Here is a 19,277-nt window from a genome sequence, read left to right as displayed (position 1 = left end):
GTGAAGAAGCCCAGTAAGATGGGCTTGACCTGAGCTAATATTTTCATACGGCGGCACCACCCAGTCAAACCAGCCCCGTCTGTGGGCTCTGCAGGCAGTTAGAGCTGGCTGCTCCATCACGGGCCAACAGTCCGCACGTCGTCACTTGGTTACGCAGCTTTACGAACGGCGAACCGTCCCGCACGCGAGCGAGGAGCCCGGCCTGCGGGAGGGCTTCCCGGGCGCCGCGGCCGGGCGGCAGCTCGCCGAGAGCGGCTCGGGGCACTCGCAGGCGGCGCGGCCGGGCGGGCGAGCGCAGCGGAGGCGTTTCGGAGGGAGGCGGCACGCTGCGAGGCCCAAGGCTCTCATCACGGCAAAACCCGTGGGATGAAAATCTCTCCTCCTGCATGTCACTTACCCTAAAGGGCCCCTTAGGGCAGCTCTTGTTAACGGCACTGTCAAATAATTGTAAAGAGACGAGAAAGTGCGTGTGCACGCGCGTGCGTGCACGCACACGCACTCTGCCGCTCTTTAAACAAAAAGCACCGGTCAGTAAAACCTAACTTTGCTGTTCAACAACATGCTTGTAGATACATTAGCTTACACGGCAATTAATCTCCCTTGTTAACCACAGGTGTGCGTTGACAGACAGCCTGGTCAAACTAGAAAACGCGTTCAGATCCTCTTTTCTTTTAGTGTTCAATGAGGAAAGGAAAACAAATAGAAATTCAGGAATGAGAGATGCCACACATTATCTTACAGTTATTTACATTTGATCCCGAAATAAACTACAGACTTGGCATGGCAAAGCTACCCTGTTCTGTGTAGCTCAAACTCTTACATTTTGCTGAGTATTACCAATCCCAAGAATTGAAAGAGCTTCCTTTTTAATACATTTGCAGGGAAAATAGTTCCTTTTAGTGCATTTCCAAAATGAGTGAGATTGCTCAAGCTTTGGGAGTAAGAACAAGTCACTAAATGACAGTAGTGTGAAAATTTTTAGGATAAAACATTATATGTTACTTTATGTAACAAATAAATTGCATACATGCTATTTACCATGCTGACATGTTACGCATATCGTATCAAATGTTGGATCTACAGATCTATCTATGAACTGAAATTTAATCAAAATATTTCACTCCAAGCCCTACATTAATATAAAATAAATGTTACAAACACAAATGCACAGGTATCAGCGCAATGAAAAATATTAGCATGAAGAATTCATGAACTGCAAGCCCTGTAAACTGCAAGCCTGTAAACCCTTTAAAGTATGCCTTTAACTATTTACCTAGTTTACAAAATGTTATGAATGTGCAATGTGGGTGAGTTAATGTTTCAAAGGTAGTTCTAACTTTTTGTAGTTCCTCACATCACTGTTTAAATCTTAAAGCCATAAAATGTGCATGCTAAAGTTTTTCATTTTTGCTGTTACAGACAAAAGATAGATTAAAGAATAAAAGAAAAATAACAGCAATCTGAAATATTTAGAGTTGCACAATTTTGTTTAATGCAATTTCATAAATATCAAACCCAAACAGTATTTGCACATATGCATATGATACTATCTATGGTGCTACAGAGTTATGCAATATTTTATGCAATAGTGTAGCTCCATTGGTAATTTCACAATTTAAGTTAGTGCTCCTTTTCATTGAAGACAGGTGAGGAAATTTTAAGTGGCCTTCTGACATCAGTTTAAATAGCTACTTTCAAATGAACAAAATAACCCTTAAACTTTTGACTTCAAATTTCAAATATAGCTAATTACCAGTGAGAAATTAATTTCTTTTTTTAAGCTACCTGTTTAAAGAAAACATCTTCCCATGATATTAGAGTGTAGAATGAAAATATAGTTGTTGTTTACTCTAAAACAACAAAAGTCTATTAGAAATTTTCTCTTCTGCACATTCCTCCAATAATACTTTATTCTAGACTGAGTCTGAATATGGAAATTTCAGTCCCTAAAACGATTTTTTAGATAGTTATTATCAATAAAATAATAACTAAAAATCCCCAAACCAAAAAAATTAGAAGAAATGCAATGACACTTGCTTTAAAACTTTAGCTGCAAGGGCAAAAACTGCTGGCTGCAGAGCGCATAACCTGCGAGTTCCTGCACGACCGTGGCCAAGCAGGGCAAGAGATGACCCAGTGGGCCAAAACAGTTTCTTCCCCGCATTTGGTGGATGTTTGCTGGAATAATGACTTCAAGATCCAGTCCTAAATCTTAGTTCAAACCTGCATGGCAATGTTTACCACATGCCAGATCATACAAAAAGTAGGTATGTGTAGCAAAAACCATAATCTAAAATAGAAAACAGTTCAGTTCTTGTCAGAGACATTTTTAATGTCATAGCAATGAAGTCCTTTTAACTGAAAACAAACTAAATCACTGGATTATAGGATTGGAAATAGAATGACATGCTCAACATTGTATCAACAGATTTTCTAATGTTATAAACAGGCACGGAAGCGGGAAATCAGGACATTTAGCATCAAATGGCCAAATCCTGTTGTAACCAAAGTTGGCAGAATTTCACCTCAGCTATAGTAAGCCCATAAGATGGCCCAAAATTTGGGCTAATTTTTCCTCTTTCTGTGCAGCTTTAGATCTCCGGTAGGTTTGGGTAGTTTTGCAGATATCACTCTTTCAGGGTTTTAAATAGGTCGTAGATGGTTCACTAGCATAAAGAATTAAGAGAACTATTACTTTTTAAAACCAAGCAAGCAACAAGCCTTACACTAAGTATAACAAATAAGTATTTTCCAATACGTGAGATTACTTTTTACCTCTGTTTACCTATTGCTAAAATAAAAATCTGTGTAAGCTGCAACTGCTAAAACTCCAGAGATTAGTTCAAATAGAAATGCCTAATTAGATCCATTATGAGGAACACTTACTAGCATTATATATCTAAATGATAAATAGACCTAATGTAATACTACATGATATGTTCTTTCAAAGTCAGTATTTTTATTTCATTTCAGTAAAAGGAAAAAAATAGAAAGGTATTCTTCAATGTATATTGTTCTCATCACTAGAACAAAGAAAAAACACCACACACATTGTTACTAGTTTTTAAAAATAATGCTATTCGTACTTTCCACCGTGACCTGAAGTAAAGCAAGGCTCTGCACCTCACATTCCTTGAGCTTTAGGAGCTGAGCCACAATTTCAGTATTTTAAAACCAACGTACAGACACTCTTGTCTAACATAACACATTTTTCAGCAAACTGCAGTAAACAGAACTGTACTTTCAAAAAGGATGTTAAAAATAGAAATATATGATCTTTTCCCACCTAGAATTATATCCTTACAATTAAAGACTATTAGCTGGCATCCCTTTTAACCGTCAAACTCAGACAGTGGCAGTTCTATAGCCACAAAGAGAAGCAGTAAATGAGAAGAACATGTTACTACACTGCATTTGAGAAAGTTTGGCTCCAAGCTATGCACTGATTAATATCAGATCTCCTTCTTTACTTGCCTCTTGACAATCTTGTCACATCTGGCTGACAAATCCTTACAAGCTTATCCAAACTAAGGCAGCCCAGATCATGCTCCGGGAGTAGCTCGAAGGAAGCGGCAACACCAGCCATGCACTGATGTGCCATCATGAAACTAATGAAGCTGACTTCACTTGCAGACTGCGGGAACACGAAGAAACACAACATGCCTCCAGGTTTTGCAACACAGCACAGAGTTAGCTCACCAAAAGATAAGACAAACAATCAGCTCCCGAGGTTCAAGAAGCCAAGTAGTTACATGTATTAGAAAAAAAAAATATATATATATACACACACACACACACATATGTGTAAATAAAATATACAAAATTACTTGAACAGTAATCTCAACTAAATGAGCACACTAAAGTAACTTCAGATCGGATGGGGAAAATTGACTGCTAAATGCCTTTCAAACAGTGGTTTGTTGTAAAAGAAAAACAACAACAGTTCGTTACACGTCTCTCCCACATCCCCAAAACATCACACTGTTGCCTGGCTCCCCCAATTACTCAGACCTGAAAACACAAAAAAGGAAAAAAAGATGAGGGGAAAAGAGAGTAGTGTCACTTATTAGCTGTAGGATTTTACAGAAGGGTAAACCACAGTCTGTATCATCAGCCCTCCCCTCGGGTTAGTGATCTGCCGTCTCCTCATTTTTAAACCTAGTATTCGTTACAGAGGACTAGGAGTATTTGGCCAATTAATAAACAAGAAAGTAAAATACTGTACCTTAAACACTTCTAACAAAAACCTCGTTATGTGTAAGCTGACAATTAAACCATGTTTTTTTTCTTTATGATGGAAAAAAAAATCAAATCAACTAACAGTCTTAAATTCTGATGCATCTCAACTCTTAATTAGCTCAATTAAAAAACAAGTAGAGGAAAACCCATACACACACACTCATTCTCCCCTTAAACTCAAATACAGGCAGACTGATCCCAAGGAAAGGATTACTGGCTTTATTTTCTGGATGCTAAATAGCCAACAATAAATTGTATATAAAGGGCATACATTAGACTCCACTTTCGTGGTAATTTCTAAAGAACTTTGCAGCGAAATTGTGCTGTTGTCTGCTCTCCAGTGCATTTATACGTCATAATAATGATAATGTGTCTGCTCGGAGCACTTGACTCGGAGCACATCCGAGCCACAAATCACAGATTTTACTGCTCTTAATGTATATTCGGGACTTGTGCAATTAAATATTGCCAAGTATTTATGATTTGCATGGTGCTGCTTCGATGCGAAAACAATTATACAAGTGATGCCTTATTACAATCAGCTTGCAGTTCTGCATTACTTACTGTGCAACAGTCCTGCAGTTGTTTACAGCGCGCAGCAGAGAGAAAAGCAGCGTTTTGCCTATAAACTCGTCTCCCACTTCCACGCTGCCGCTGAGCGAGCGCGCGTCCCTCCAGCCCGCATCTCCATTGTTCGGGACCGAGCAGCACCGCTCCGAGAATTTTCGTATCTCCCCGGCACGCAACCGCGAGGAAAAGTTGCCCAGTAAAAACACACGTTCATACAGAAGCGCAAGGAACTTCTCCTTACCTCAGACATGCTTACTGTGCTTGCGTTTCCAGAGCTATCGAACAGTTTCCCATCCCCTCAGCGAGTTGTACAAAGAAGTACTGGGAACCCTCCTGCCTGAGCAAGCGCTACGGCAGAGCCATCACACGCCTCTCCGCTCCTGCCTGACTCGAGCACCTCAAGGTCTGATGCAGCTCGGGCTGTGCACAGGGGAGGGAAGCAGGATCCTCCCCCTCGGCGCTCTCCAGCCCCGCGGTGCGAAGTTGGGCCGGCGCTCGCTCGGCTCGGCTCAGCTCGGCTCGGCTCGGCGGCCGGGCGCCCGCCTGGCCCGGCCGCCGCGGCGCGGGGCGGCGCGGGGCCGGGCAGCCCCCTCGCGGGGGGCTCGCGGGGGGCTCGACGCTCATCTTTCACGGGGAGCTGATCAAAAGGAGCGCGGAGGCTGAGGCGCCCCGCGCGCAGCGCCCACCGCGGCCCCGGCGGCCGAGCTCGGCGCTAAATCAGTGCGGCTGACCTAAGGCCCGCTACAACCGCCTGCCTTTTTTTTTTTTTTTTAATTCCTAAGAATGTACAACCATCTGCAAATAAGTTCTGAGGTAATTACGATTAAAATTAGGTATTTTAGCACCTGAACGTTGTTTTTCAGATTGCAGCTGCTGTTTTTTTTTTCTTTTTCTTTTTTTTTTTTTTTTTAAAAAAAAGAAAACATTCACAGGCCTTAAAGGTTCATTGAGTGAGGTGTGGTTTAAAAAAATCTGTTTTTTTAATTTTTTTTTTAAGTTAATACACTTCCCCTATCAACTTCATTTTGAGTTAGGGCTGAATGTTATTTCTTTTTATGAAGTTGAAGCTTCCTATTAACAAAAGGACAGGTCATAAAGACAGGCGAGGAATTACTTTCCAGTAATTGGGCCAAAATCTGTTTTCAGTTACTCAGGTGTTAGGTTGCATTCACGAGCTACAGCAGGATTTTTGTTGTAATCATCTCTCACCTATTTGAAAAACCAAACCAAACGGTGATGGAAACGGTTCGCCCCTCCTCTCCCCTCCGGTTTTGCCTCGTACACTGTTTCTTACATTACTTCCCGCACAGGAAAACACACACTACGCCCAGAGATACACGTGAACAGGTGACATCGAAGCCGGCGGGAAGCCTTTTAGGCGCTCGCCAGGACAGTACTTGACCAGGGTACCCGTAACCCACAGGAAGGGCAGCAGGCAGTCAGATGGCTGTAGGGAGAAGACACCTAACGCAACTAATTATCGTTGGGTAATTTGTCTTCTAATCCTATTTGCTATTTGCTAGATACACGCACAGTGCTTAAAGAGGGAACCTAATTACTTCTTACTAACTGCTAGGGTAAAGTAGACGTTAACTCCACGGCAGTAAATGGGATTACATTTGGGCAAACCCAAGGCGACATCAGGCTCCGGTCCCGCAGAGCACACCACGAAGCGTACGCTGTCCCCGAATCCCAGAGGTTCTCCACCTTGCACCTTATTTCTCCCACTGAGCTATTTAACAAGACTGACAAATCTGATGGGGATTTAGTTTCATCCCGCTGTCTGCCAGGCACTTCTGCCCAAACACGGTGGGTGGGGGAGGACCCCTGCTCCTCCCCCAGCCGAGCTCGTGGCTCCACGGCCAGGGAACCTGGGACAGTTTTGGGCAGATTATGAGCAGCTTTGTGAACTGCGGGAACTGGCTTTCTTAACCAGCAGGGAAAAGTGCCTGGCAAGTCATGGCCGGGATCACGCTATTTGACTTGATTCTTAGGAGCAGCATTTTAGGAGGATTCATTTTGCACTGAGGACAAAACCTAACTGTACTCTGGTGGTGATAACTCAGAGGCAAAGGCAATCCTTATTACTAAAAATCACATTTCCTTCTTAAAGATATAAACAGCAATGGAGAATGCTATAACCAAGAATGTGTCTACCTGATTGAGAATTCTGCAAAAGTGGCTTAAGGTTATATAAACTGCCAGAAGGTCTGAATTTACTTCAAAATGATAAGTGACTAAAACTTAGATGTGTGGAGAGCTGTTTTTCCCTCTGGCCAGTTCCCAGGAAGAAGCTATTCACTAGCTATCTCCCATTTGCCTGGAAGATGCTTAATTCTCATTTAATGGGCTAACTATCCAGAGCAAACAATTTAAGACCAATTTACTTTTTTCTTAATTAATTATCTACAAACAGTCTTTCATTTTAAGCCTTATTTTCATTATTCAAGCTTTTTAAATGAATATTTTATAGGAACATACTTCAGTCTTGTTAAACTATTCATTATTACTGATTAGTGATTTTTCAGCTTTTTACTGTCTTATAGTAAAGTCCGATGGAATTTCTCCCCTGTGAGAGTGACGGAGCACTGGCACAGGTTGCCCAGAGAGGTTGTGGAGTCTCCTTCTCCAGAGGTCTTCAAGGCCTGCCTGGACGCAACCCTGTCTAACATGCTCTAGGTGACCCTGCTGAGCAGGGGGGTTGGACTAGATGATCTCCAGAGGTCCCTTCCAACCTTACCGATTCTGTGATTCTGTGATGATCTCTGGCACAAAGTGACATGTGCTAGACAACTGATATCTATAGATTAATTTTTAAAGAAGTACTAGCACACAGAATTTTCCAGTAGTTTCCACTGATTCTTGGGTCAAGCTTGTTTTTGCAGAACAGTTGAAAAATGTGTCTTGAAGAATGACCAAAAAGAAAAATCAGAGAGTGACTCCCATATCTCCCCTTCTAGCAGTAAAATCTAGTGGAAAAGCAGCTCCTCAGGGAGTGAAATGGGCTTCAGGATGGAGCACCTGGCTCAGGTTAGAGGCCTTGGGTGCTGTTCGGGTCTTTGCCACCGAATTGCTACTTGACCTTAGGCAAGTTATTTCAACTCTGAATCCCATTTCCCTACCTTTCCTATTGTTGTAAGCTCTTTGAGGAACCAATGCCATCTTACTGTGTTCTCAGGACAACACTGAGGGGGCAAAGGAAAGGGCTTCCGAGGCCCAAACTCCACCCAAGTCATGTAATACCGAGACCTAGAATCAGGGTATAACAACAAGGCCAAGGAAAGCTGCTTTCTTGTCATGTCGGCCCCAGCCTGTTTCCTATCCTCCCATGCCTCAGCCTGTGTTCAGAGCAGCATGAACGTAAGAGGATGTAGGGCAGATTGTGCACTTCTTAAACTACTTACTAAATACAGAAGTATTCAGTTTTGAGAACAGCTCCAACACACGGAATTGGCTAAAGGCAAAAAGCTGCTGCTCTTATCCAGTTTCATTATCTAGGATTTAAAAAACCCCAAATATATATTAATCATAAAGAATCACTACAACGAGACTATGTGATACTGCACAAAAATGCAATACAACCCCCAAGAAAAAGATTTCTCCTAACATTTACCTTTCAATTTTCATCTAAAATCTGGTGGTTGATCCCAGAAAGAAAAATATATTTTAAAAAATAATTCTAAAAAGTGCTGTCTAAATATTAGGAAAAAGCTTGTTTTTTGCTACTGCCACTTTCTGTATGCAAACAGACAATTTCCCCAACTACACACCACCTGCCTCAGATTCTTGCTGCTAGAATTAGCTGCAAAATGATGTTAACCTCTGTGTCCTGCCTGCTTGGCCTGAATTCCAAACGTAATACACTATGTCCCTCTTAAATCAGTGCTGGCAAAGATCTTGGCACTAATTTAATGGTCTGCTCACTTACCGTCTTGGAGGCATGTGTGGATTAAACATTTCACCTCACAAAAGACATGTGAGCTAATGGTCAGCCCCAAGATCACGCAGATGAACAGTGGGTCACCTTTCAGTGAAAAAGTCCAACAGGAGTAGGAATTACACCGTCCAGAACCGAAGGGACCCAGAATATGGGGAGGTAGGCGAAGAAAGAGGGAACGGACATTGTAAATGAAAGACGACTGAGGTTCTGCCAGCAGGACAAGCCTATCCGTGGGTCTTGGACTCAAAAGTTTGGCTGTCACAGTGGTTTTAAAAACCTAATGAATCTTTGCACATGAAGATGAAAATAGTTTTGAAATGAGTGTGCTAGAACACAGGTTTTAAGCACTAGTCAAATTACAAATAGGCCTGCTTGAGCTGTAAACCCCATAAGAAATTTTCTGAAGATCTGTGGAAGGTTCAACTATGGCACTCCACCTCTGTTTTCTCACCTAAGCAATAGAGACATCCAAATCTCTTGTTCAGTAGTTCCATGCAGGCTGATTTTGTAATGTGGCCCAAGCAGATATACTGAGCTATGGCACACAAACTGTATAAACATTATGCATAGAATACATAAACATTTTAATCAGTGTTTAAATGTTGAACCCTAACTTACTATTTACATCCTCGTTTAGTGTAATTCAGCAAAAAGAACTCATGAAAATATGAAATCTCCATCTGAACTACTGCTTCAGCATTATTTTTCAAACTGATCACTATTACTTAAGTTCACTGCTATTTTGAGCTAAAGAGGAAAAATGACTACCGGCTGTTATAAAACAAAAGCATTTAAAGTGGTGCTTACTGCAGACCCAGAAAGGAATTGCCAGTACCAAATCATACCACAGATCCCTCCCAGTTATTCCACCTCTCCATTGAAACAGGCACTAGAATCATGAAATCCTGTGATTAACAACTATAAAACAACAGATCTGAATAGGAAATTTCTTTTTAACGTTTTTCAGTTACTGGTTTATGCCACAACATATTTGTCTTTGAAAAATTTGTTTCTATAAAAGTTTGCCATCTAATATAGTTTTTTTTAAAAGTTATATTTACATATTGCTGATCCTTTTTCAAACTCAAGTTCTCAGCATGAATGGTACCATATTTATACTCCATAGCTTAATTACACATTGTGCAGAAAGAACATTTCACTACCCTTTTAAACATGCTGCTTTAAAATGTGAAAGAACTAACTAAGGACTTGATTTCTCTGTGCTAATCACTACTTGTTCATGTCATATCTTTTAGTAATTGAGGTGGTCCTGTTAATGTTCCTACCAGAGTCTTCCCCTTCTTTCAATGATTTTTATAATTGTATATTTTTATTTTCATTCTTTATTCTTTGCTTACATCTTCTTGGAGATAGCATAGGATCACCAGAACATACCTCTTCAGGTAGGCTTATTAGATCCTTTTGGAGTGCCTTATAATTCTGTCTTAATGAGTCTGAAAAATGCATCTTCTCTGCAAACAGCATTCCTTCTGTACTCACTCCAACCTCTCCGGGTTTTTAATAAACACCATCTGACCCAACGTGGAGCCTGGAGCATCCAACTTAACTACTAGCCATTTGCAAACTCACGGGTTGTTCCTATTCTTTGTTCTCTGTCTTTCTGCCAGTTTATAATGTAAAGCTAAATACTTTACCTTTCACCTTCTTGCTTAATGGTTGCTTTCGATGCTTGGATTTCAATGTTATATCCAAAGAGCACAAGAAAAGAAATTATGAAGAGATTACCTAGTGACATTATCTTCTTTATAACATTTTGTAAAGCAGATCAACCTCCTCCAAATTAGTACTTCAAGGCGAGGGTTTCACAGTCTAAATCTGTGTTTAGAACTAATGCTTTTGCAAAAGGCCAAAAACGAAAGCCAACTTTGAAGGTACCTAGAAATATATCCTTTTAAAAACACAGAAATAAAAGCATTGTGTACCTATATGCAGCAAATACAAGAACTGAAAAAACTGTTATAAACATATGATGAGAAACACAGTGCTATTCAAGGCAGGCATATTTAAGAGACCTCCCTGAATAGGAACAGTTTTAGACATACACTTAAACACCTTTCTGTCCCCCCTGCCCCAAGCCTGTGGGAAAGGGGCCTGGCTTACACACTAATTCTTTCCCCACCTTTTTTTTTTTCTTTTTTTTTCCCCTGCATATTACTATATAGCTTCTATCTAAATGGATGGCAAAAGGCTGCATCATTTTGCCATACAGTAATTATTAATGATAGGGCTTTGCAGTTGGGTGGGATATCTACAGCAAGGAAGAAGTTAGGGACAATCAATCAGATAGGGACATATAGTCAACTATTTAGTTAATCAGCAGTATACTATATAGAGACATACATGCCTATATATCCAACTAGAGGTATCACTCTGAAGAGTGGGAGTGGAAGGCTACAGCAAAGATGAAATACCACTCTTGGCCATGTTTCTTCATGTGCTCAGTCTGGTTTGGGGTGGACAAGCACAAAGCTGCTAGCACAGGATATGAACCTGGAAACTTTTGGGCTCAAACAAAAGTGAAATGCTGTTGTCAGATCTTATCTAATAGCCATACATTAATGGGAACTGAGGTTTTTCATTGTCAGAGATTAAGGTGGGAGCTGTATTTGCTACGCATTTCCCTTCCTGCAGTTTTACAGACTGCCCTCTCACCTTGTAAGTCTTGTAAGCGTGGAGTTCAAAACATTTAATTGCTAACTGTATTATGAAGGAATCTACTTTGTCAAACTGCGGCTCCTAACAACGCAAGTCTCTTACAGCAAATCAGTTTTGATACTGATGTTTCTCAGAGATGCAGCATTTAATCCTCAAATTACCACACAAGTTTTAACAGGTAGATTGTCTGTCACTCAGATTTAGTAATTAACAACAACAACAAAAATTCAACCCTCTTCCTAGCACTAACAGTTTCAAAGAAAAAAAAACACCAGTAATTTCAGGTAAGAGGCAGTGATGCCCCAAGCAGCAGTAGGACGGGGAGAACGACGTGTTTGTGCTATCTGATCGAAAGCGCCTAGAGAGAATCGCAGAGACACCCACACTGTCAAAAAAAAAAAAAAAAAAAAAAAAAAAAAAAGCCAGAGTCAGTAACCGGGTTTGTGCCCCCAGGCCGAAGGGTGTGAGACGGGGCCAAAGGTGTGGCAAAGCCGGAATAAAACGTTTGCCATAAAACTGGTAGCAATTCATATTCTCATGGTTAAAGAAAACGAGAGTCGGCAGGATGATACCTGAAATATTAATACTGTTGGGTTTCTTTTCCACCAAAGATGATCGAGTCCTCCCAATATAGGAGACACTTTACCTACAGTAACAAGCTTTGTGTTTATTTTCACAGCCTCCGGCACTTTCCTTGCATTTTTTTTTTTGTTCTTTAATACAAAGTAGTGGTTTTCAACTGTTTAAACCGTGGCATATAATAACTGATGAGTAATACAGCAGTAATAGCAGTGATGGCAATTTTGCTTTGTTCCATGGGAGTGTTAGAGTATTACACAGATGACTAGGACATGTCTCAGTGGCAGACTGATAAAATGAAAGAGATGAATTTTCCCTGCCTACAAGTGTTTCTGTTTTAATCATAAAAATCACAGAAGTTATAGGACATATTTATCTTCCAGGTAATGAAATGAAAGCAAAAATTCTACATTTTAAAAATGAATTTTTGCATGAAGAACTGCTGCTATAACAATTACAAAAGCCAATGTGCAGAAGATTTCCTCAAGCTCGTGAGCTACCCAGGTCTGGTTTGCCACAGCTGAGCACTAACCACCATGCCTCAAGTACGGCACTGTTGGGAGGATCCACGTTCATTATGGATGGACACAAACCAGCTCTCCCACTTGGCTGAAGATTAATCTTACAACTTATGCTTTAGCCAGAACTTCTATTCTCACTTACCTTTTTTTCATTTACATTTCCTTCTTGTTGAATGGGAAGGAGGAATTTTAGTTCCTATTTTACAATGACATTCCAAGAAATTTCCTTAAAATGGTTCCTCATCTTTCACTTAGCAGGTTCCTTTAAATCTCCTTCATTAGCCCACTCCAAACATATGCAAGTTCTTTTTATGTCTAAAATGCGTGTTGAACTTTAAAAGCTTACCCAGCAGGGAAAGCAGCAGGTATAGCAATGTCCTGGAGTAGCATCTGATTACCCCCTTCAAGTTGGCTACCACATCAATACCAGGATGGTTTTCAGTGAGCTGTTTTTAATGGACAGCTCCCAGGTGACACCAGACACTGCTGCTGCAGCCGCTGCAATATCATACATCCTTGATTGAACTTTGATTAATTTTCCAGACTTTCAGAGCCTGTGGCAAAAGGATCCACAGTGGTAGCTGCAGCCATTAACTCCATCTTTTGCGATTTCTCCTTCTTCATTATGTTTGGGTCTTGATTGAACTTTGTTCCAAGTTAGTAGCTTTTGGCTATGGGCATGGGAGATAAGACTTCAGCAATGTAGTGCAGCAGGATAATAAGTGAGAAATCTCTCAGTGATAAAGCTGCATGGCTACGTGGTGGTAGCTTTGGATATACTGTGCTGTGAGTGGTGTTAACAAAAGCCTGGAGTTTGGGCCAAACCCAGTCTAAACCACAGAAACAATCACTTCACGCAACCATATGCCAAATGTTTTCTAACGTTTGATTGTGTGCACTGGAGACTATTTCGTTATACCAGACAAATTCAAAGTTACTGCATTCCAAATGAATAAAAATACCATTTCTGTGCAAAGCCAGAACATTGCAGAAGCATTTGTTTAAAATACATGAACAGTCCCAGTGGCTTCAAAAGATTATTTGGAGAGTATGCTGCTAAATGGTGCGAGCAACTAGCCCACTATTTGTCTACTCAATATGACAACTTTATACTGTATAGTCAACCCGATGTTTGTTATATTATCTTATCCAAAAAAGCTCTTTATCAGCAGCAAGAACAGACCTTCAAGTTCTTAGGGAAAATTAAAAACAACAATACAATATTGAAAATAATGTTAGGCTGAACTTTTCCAAAGGATCCTTCAATGTTTTCATTACCTTACTCTCTCCCTCATTTGGGGGCACAAAAAAAAAAAAAAAAAATCTGAATACTTTGCTAGAAAATGACATTTCAACCCCCCCAAAAGCTCCTCCTCTTTTTAAAATTATTTTTTCAATCTGCTGTTGTGATACATTCTTAAAATCACTTATCTCTAGCTAGTTTTATTGCCTGCTGTTGGTATCTGTCTGTGGTGCTACACAGAAGTGGTATATAGAGCAGCAACCTGTAGAAACTTTTGTCAAAACTTAAAAATGGTGTATGAAAGCTTGTTTTGGAGTCTGCAAATCGAAATTAACTGATGGGAAAAATATTAAGCTATTCAGGTTGATTTAAATCCACTATGAATCAAAAATATGCATGATGTTCCCATAACATCCGACACAAAGGGGCTTTGTCCCTAGAAGAGGCCTCTGGGCATTTCTACGCTATGAGCAATAGTAGATTTGTCTCTGTGAAGCTTTGAGTTATTGTTGTGGCACCTCCAATATAGGCAACCTTTGAAATTATTGAAAATCTGGAAGTAAAAGCAACCTTTCAAAAGGTTTTAAAACCATTATATATACATATACATACATACATATATACATACATATACATATATATATATATATATATATATATATATAAATATATAAAATCTTCCTTGCTTTAACTGTTTTATTCATTGCCAGGAATAGCTGGCAGAGGAATCAGCATCTGCCACGAGCTCTCATTTATCTCCCGACACCGCCTTGCCCCACCGCCCGGGCAGCCTCCGCAGCCGCCCTTCCCGCACACGCAGCCTTCCTCTGAACCCCAGGACGCACAAGAGCCTTCCTTCCCGCTAAAGCCTTTCTCAGCTTACAGACGCCCACATTTTCCAGCCCGTTTCCTGCTCCTGCCAATCCCTTTCTCGCTGTTCATTCTGACAGCGGACTGCTTATACAGAAAAACAGACTATCTGCTACCTGGAACCTTCTCATGCAGCATTAGTAACACACATTTATACTGGAAATCATTAGCTTAAATGTGTTCCGATTGGAGCCAAACTCCTCGGCAGCTCAAGAGGTGGGTAGCTGGACAATCTGGACGCCGGGCTCATGTGAAGTGGCCAGGATGCTAATTTGGACTGATAGCAAGCTTGGGAACTAAATAACTCGTGGAAATATTTGAATGTTACAAAAAGTAGGTGGCATTTCAAGAAACCTGAAGTTGGTACGAATAAATGTTGTGTTAGCCGCTGAATCCCTGAAATTTTTGTGCTCAAAATGCACTTGAACAAGCAAAAGCCTATTTTAGGGTGGGACTGGAGCTGCTCTGTTAATAAATTAGAACATTGGACTGGTTACAGGGGCTTTCCCTCCATTAATACACTGGGTTAAAATAATAGGGGAGTATGCATAGCATGAAAAGGAAAAGAGGAAAAGCGCTACAAGACCAACCACTTTTTAGTGGACACTTGGGATTTTCTTGGAGGAACACCAGGCCTAGAACGAGGTGGGAAAACATTTAATTAAAAGAACTAGAGCAGGTGTAAAACAGAAGTCGCTTATGAAGCAGTGGTTTTAGGCATAATATGTGCAGGAAACTGACTTTCAGACAGCCACAGAAATGATTGAAGACGTAGGTCTGGCAGCATTACCCCGCGGAGGTAATGAGCCTTAAGGTGTACTAAACACACATGTAGTTTGTGTGATTTTTCACAAGCCACCTTCTCTTTTATATTATCCTAATGTTAAAATAAACCATGCCCTGGTGGTAGGTAGGATGGTATGTTACTTACCGCCACCGGCCCCAGGCTCCCAAGGAGAAGAGCTGAGCGGCCACTGCCCTGTAGGGCGTACAGAAGACTACCCTTCAGCAGAGCCTGCTGGAGCCGCATGGGGTTAATGGGGGCTCAAGATTACTTTTGATGCCTTTTCAATGGCTCGGACAGGTGGCCCCTCCTGCTGAGGGGCTCCGCAAGCTAAAGGACTTGATCCTGCCTTTGCACAGCCCAACATCACTTGTGTGTCACCGGCTTCAAGGGAAGCAGGATCAAGGCTTCCAGCAGCAACCGCGAGACTTTTTTTTTTATTAGTCTGGCCACATGTCTGGTTCTAAAGCCCTTGGCTTGTCAGAAATTTCTCTGCATTAACTCTTCACCCAGATATGGCTCTATCATGCTCAGCTTACCCAGATTATTAAGAAAACAGTCTTTTCAACATCTCTCTGCTACAAGCAGAAGGTGCAGCATAGCACCCAGTTTGGGTAACCCAGGAGTAAAGGAGCACTAAATCTCTACAGCAGTTGGACAAAAATCTGAATAGGGTAAAAACATTAAGCTCATTGTAAGCATTTAATGGTGTCTTCTTTTGAAATCACCTATGCTAAAGTGAGGCAAGGATACTGCCAGAACAGTCTTTACTAGAAAATTGTGGTAAATTATAACTAGAAATTGAGTAGTTAGTCTGATCTGTAATTTTCTCCATAGTAAACAATGACTACTAAGAAGGAAGTATCCTTCTGAACTTTGTATATATTCAAATCCTTATTAGTATAAAACAGTTTACTTCCAAGAAATGGAATTTATACCAGATCTGTAATAAATTCCATATAACCTCTGGGGCCATCTTTTTCAAGTGTTCTCAAAATAGTTTTTTTAATAAACACCAGTAAACCATCACAACCCTCACTGTAATCCTGGCATTATCTCCCTTTTGCAAACTGGCAAATTTGATTTACCCAAAGTTATACAATATGCCTGTGACAGAGCCAGCCTGTCATTCAGTCAGTACTGTGGCTTCATCATCTTCCTAAGAATAGCACTTTCTGATGACTACCAATTTAGCAAGACAGTGACTATTGCTATTTATAAAAATAGGAGAGTATAGGCACAATCTTGGTCTTTACAAACTCTTCCTCTATTGACTTAGAAAAAGACATCTTTGGGCAGAACTATATTATACTGGGCAGTGGGGGAGGGGGGAACCAAAACAGTAGAGCCTTTGCAATACATCTATTTAAAAAATTGGCTTCTTTAGAAAGCTCTAAAAACTCATTTCCAGCCTTAAAAATTGTGTATGCTGTTTATCAAGATGTTTTCTCCATACTCCAGACTACGTTATTTGGATGACATTCATTTTGAAGCATCATCCTTCCAGAATATGAGATTTGTGTTTACAAAGAGGGATGCAAGCTACCTTTATATACAGTTTTTGTGATGTAAATAGGCCATCTGAGAGCCTGTTTGTGAAAAAGCTGGTATTTGGTGCTTCCTTAGTCTAATTAAGGAGTGCTTTGCAAAATCCAGCCATTAGCAATGGGACACGCTGCTCATTTTGCTTACCAATTAAAATGTTGCATCACGACTAGCTAGTCACAATTAGAAAAAACTGGCACAATGAGCGTAGGTAAACATGCTTGGTAATCAGGAGTATATCAGATATCTACTTTATTGCGCCACTAGTAAATAAGCACAGCGTGAAACAACGTTCATCAACATCTTGCACTTCACAAACCCCAAGGCAACTAACAACTGCACCCAGGACTTCAAGTTACCAGCTGGCCTCTCGCCATCTACTGCAAGCTCTGAACACTCAGCTAACTTTGAAATGTGGCTGAAAAACATGAGCCGATAAAGTAACAGTATTTTGGAGAAAAGACAGACATTCGTATTAAAAAGCAATTGCTCATTCCTTCTGAAATCACAAGGTTTCTTTACCAAGTGCAAGTATCGCCGAAACACAGGCACAAGAACACAGAAGGCAGGGAGGGACCCGGGTCCGGCATCCCGCTGCAAGGCTTTAGGGGAAAATACACCCAAATGCCAATGTCAGTCCTCTTACCAAGCAGTTAGTGCCACACTATGAATGGCATTGCACTGATCTCCATTAACTTAGTTACAAGTATTTATGTTCTTAATTTATAATCACTGCATTAAAAATAAACTTCATTTTCACTTAATAGTAAAAGATTATCAAGTTATTTTCCAAGTACAGTTAGAATGATTTATTTGCACAGGTCTTGATAATTTAATTTTGGGTCAGACTGTTTAATCTGTCTCAAAAAGGTTTTATATCATATTTAGATGGCTTCTTTAAAGTTGAACAAGTTAAAGCTGAATAAGTTCATGAATGTTTTTTAAAAATATGAAGTTACAATGTCACTTTTTAAAATTTTCCCCTACAGACGTAACTGGCACCAATGATCCAGATGTTTGATGTCACAGAACTTGCAGTTAAAAATAAATGAGAAAACCTCAATCCATCAGAGAAAGGTTTTCTCTACTTTTTCTGAAAATATTTGATTCCTTGGCTCCTAAGACAACAAAACCCAGAGACCCCACCATAGGGGAATCATATTTTTAAGATTATGCTGACCTTAAGCATTAAGGAGAGACATCAAATGGACGCTCCAAGGATCAGCAGACAGCCACTAGGTACATGCACTGCCCCCTGCTATCCTAAATAGCACCCAGATTCCTGAGCAGCTCAGGAAAAACATACTCTTTTCATGGCTCACCCAAATTGGGTGATCCTGCTGAGTATGATTGTACGTCCCCAAAAAACAAAACAAAACAAAAAAACAAGAGACAGAGATGGCAGTTGCATGATGTGTACACCTTTCCACGCGAGTACGAAACCAAATCTGTGTGGGAACTAAACGGAGACCTATCAACCCTCACTTCTGCATGGAGAAACAGTTTCCAGTCATTACTGCTAAAGTAACAGCAAGATACAGAAACCCTTCTTGTTTTAAAATTCTCTGTATTGTGATTTTTGAAATTTATTCTGATGTATGATGATCTGTAGAAGATTAATGAGCCACAGATTAAGCTTGAATTGCCAAAATGTTCTCTCTGCGGAACGATGATGGGTTTTGTTTGCAAAAGGCTTATTGCATCTCTGGGTGCAGCCCTACCAACACAACGGTGGAACAGATGTCGCATGCTCCTACGTCCTTTACACGGCCATGCAAGCTATTTTAAACACTTCTTTCAATTACACCTGGAGGCACCAATGATCAATTTAGAAAAGGTAAGAACAACACGAGGTGGACTTCTAAGTGAAGCTAGGAAGGTTTTGGTGAACCACTAAATATTCCTGTGCTTATAGACTCTTATTTTAGCACCTGTAGAGAAACCCAAGGCCCTCTGTTCTCTGTAATCACTTTGCCATCAGTAAGGCTAGGACACCAGCTTACGTTTGGAGACAGTAACATCCGACACCGCCTACAAAGGCACCTGGAAAAAGGAATCAAGGCAAGATTTTCTTCCTGTAACTCCACTGAAGAAAAGCAAGACTATTTTATTATTAACTTTTGTAAGTTCACTTCTTAAACTGTATGCCACTCTGCCAAAGCTTTTTTCTTACGTGCTAACACACATACATGCGCACACACCCTGTAAACTGAACAGATCCGTTCCAGAGGAGACCCCTGGGCAACTGTTTGCGCCCCAGAGAAAGCCGCTTTCTTCCGTCCTCACTGCTGAGTTTGCAAAGCCAGCTGG

The 19,277-nt window shown here is 40.6% G+C and overlaps 1 protein-coding gene across 1 annotated transcript in view; it reads right to left on the bottom strand.

Moving 5' to 3' along the window:
- BNC1 (basonuclin zinc finger protein 1) overlaps window positions 1–15,668 on the bottom strand; it is a 29,675-nt gene extending 14,007 nt beyond the window's left edge. The window contains exon 1 of the mRNA XM_062584027.1: window positions 15,570–15,668. Within this exon, the coding sequence (XP_062440011.1) occupies window positions 15,570–15,668 (99 nt within the window). The remainder of the gene's footprint in view (window positions 1–15,569) is intronic.
- Window positions 15,669–19,277: the final 3,609 nt, after the last annotated feature.

Source organism: Rhea pennata, chromosome 10, assembly GCF_028389875.1.
Source record: "Rhea pennata isolate bPtePen1 chromosome 10, bPtePen1.pri, whole genome shotgun sequence".
NCBI lineage: Eukaryota > Metazoa > Chordata > Aves > Rheiformes > Rheidae > Rhea > Rhea pennata.
This window is presented reverse-complemented; position numbering and strand designations above follow the sequence as displayed.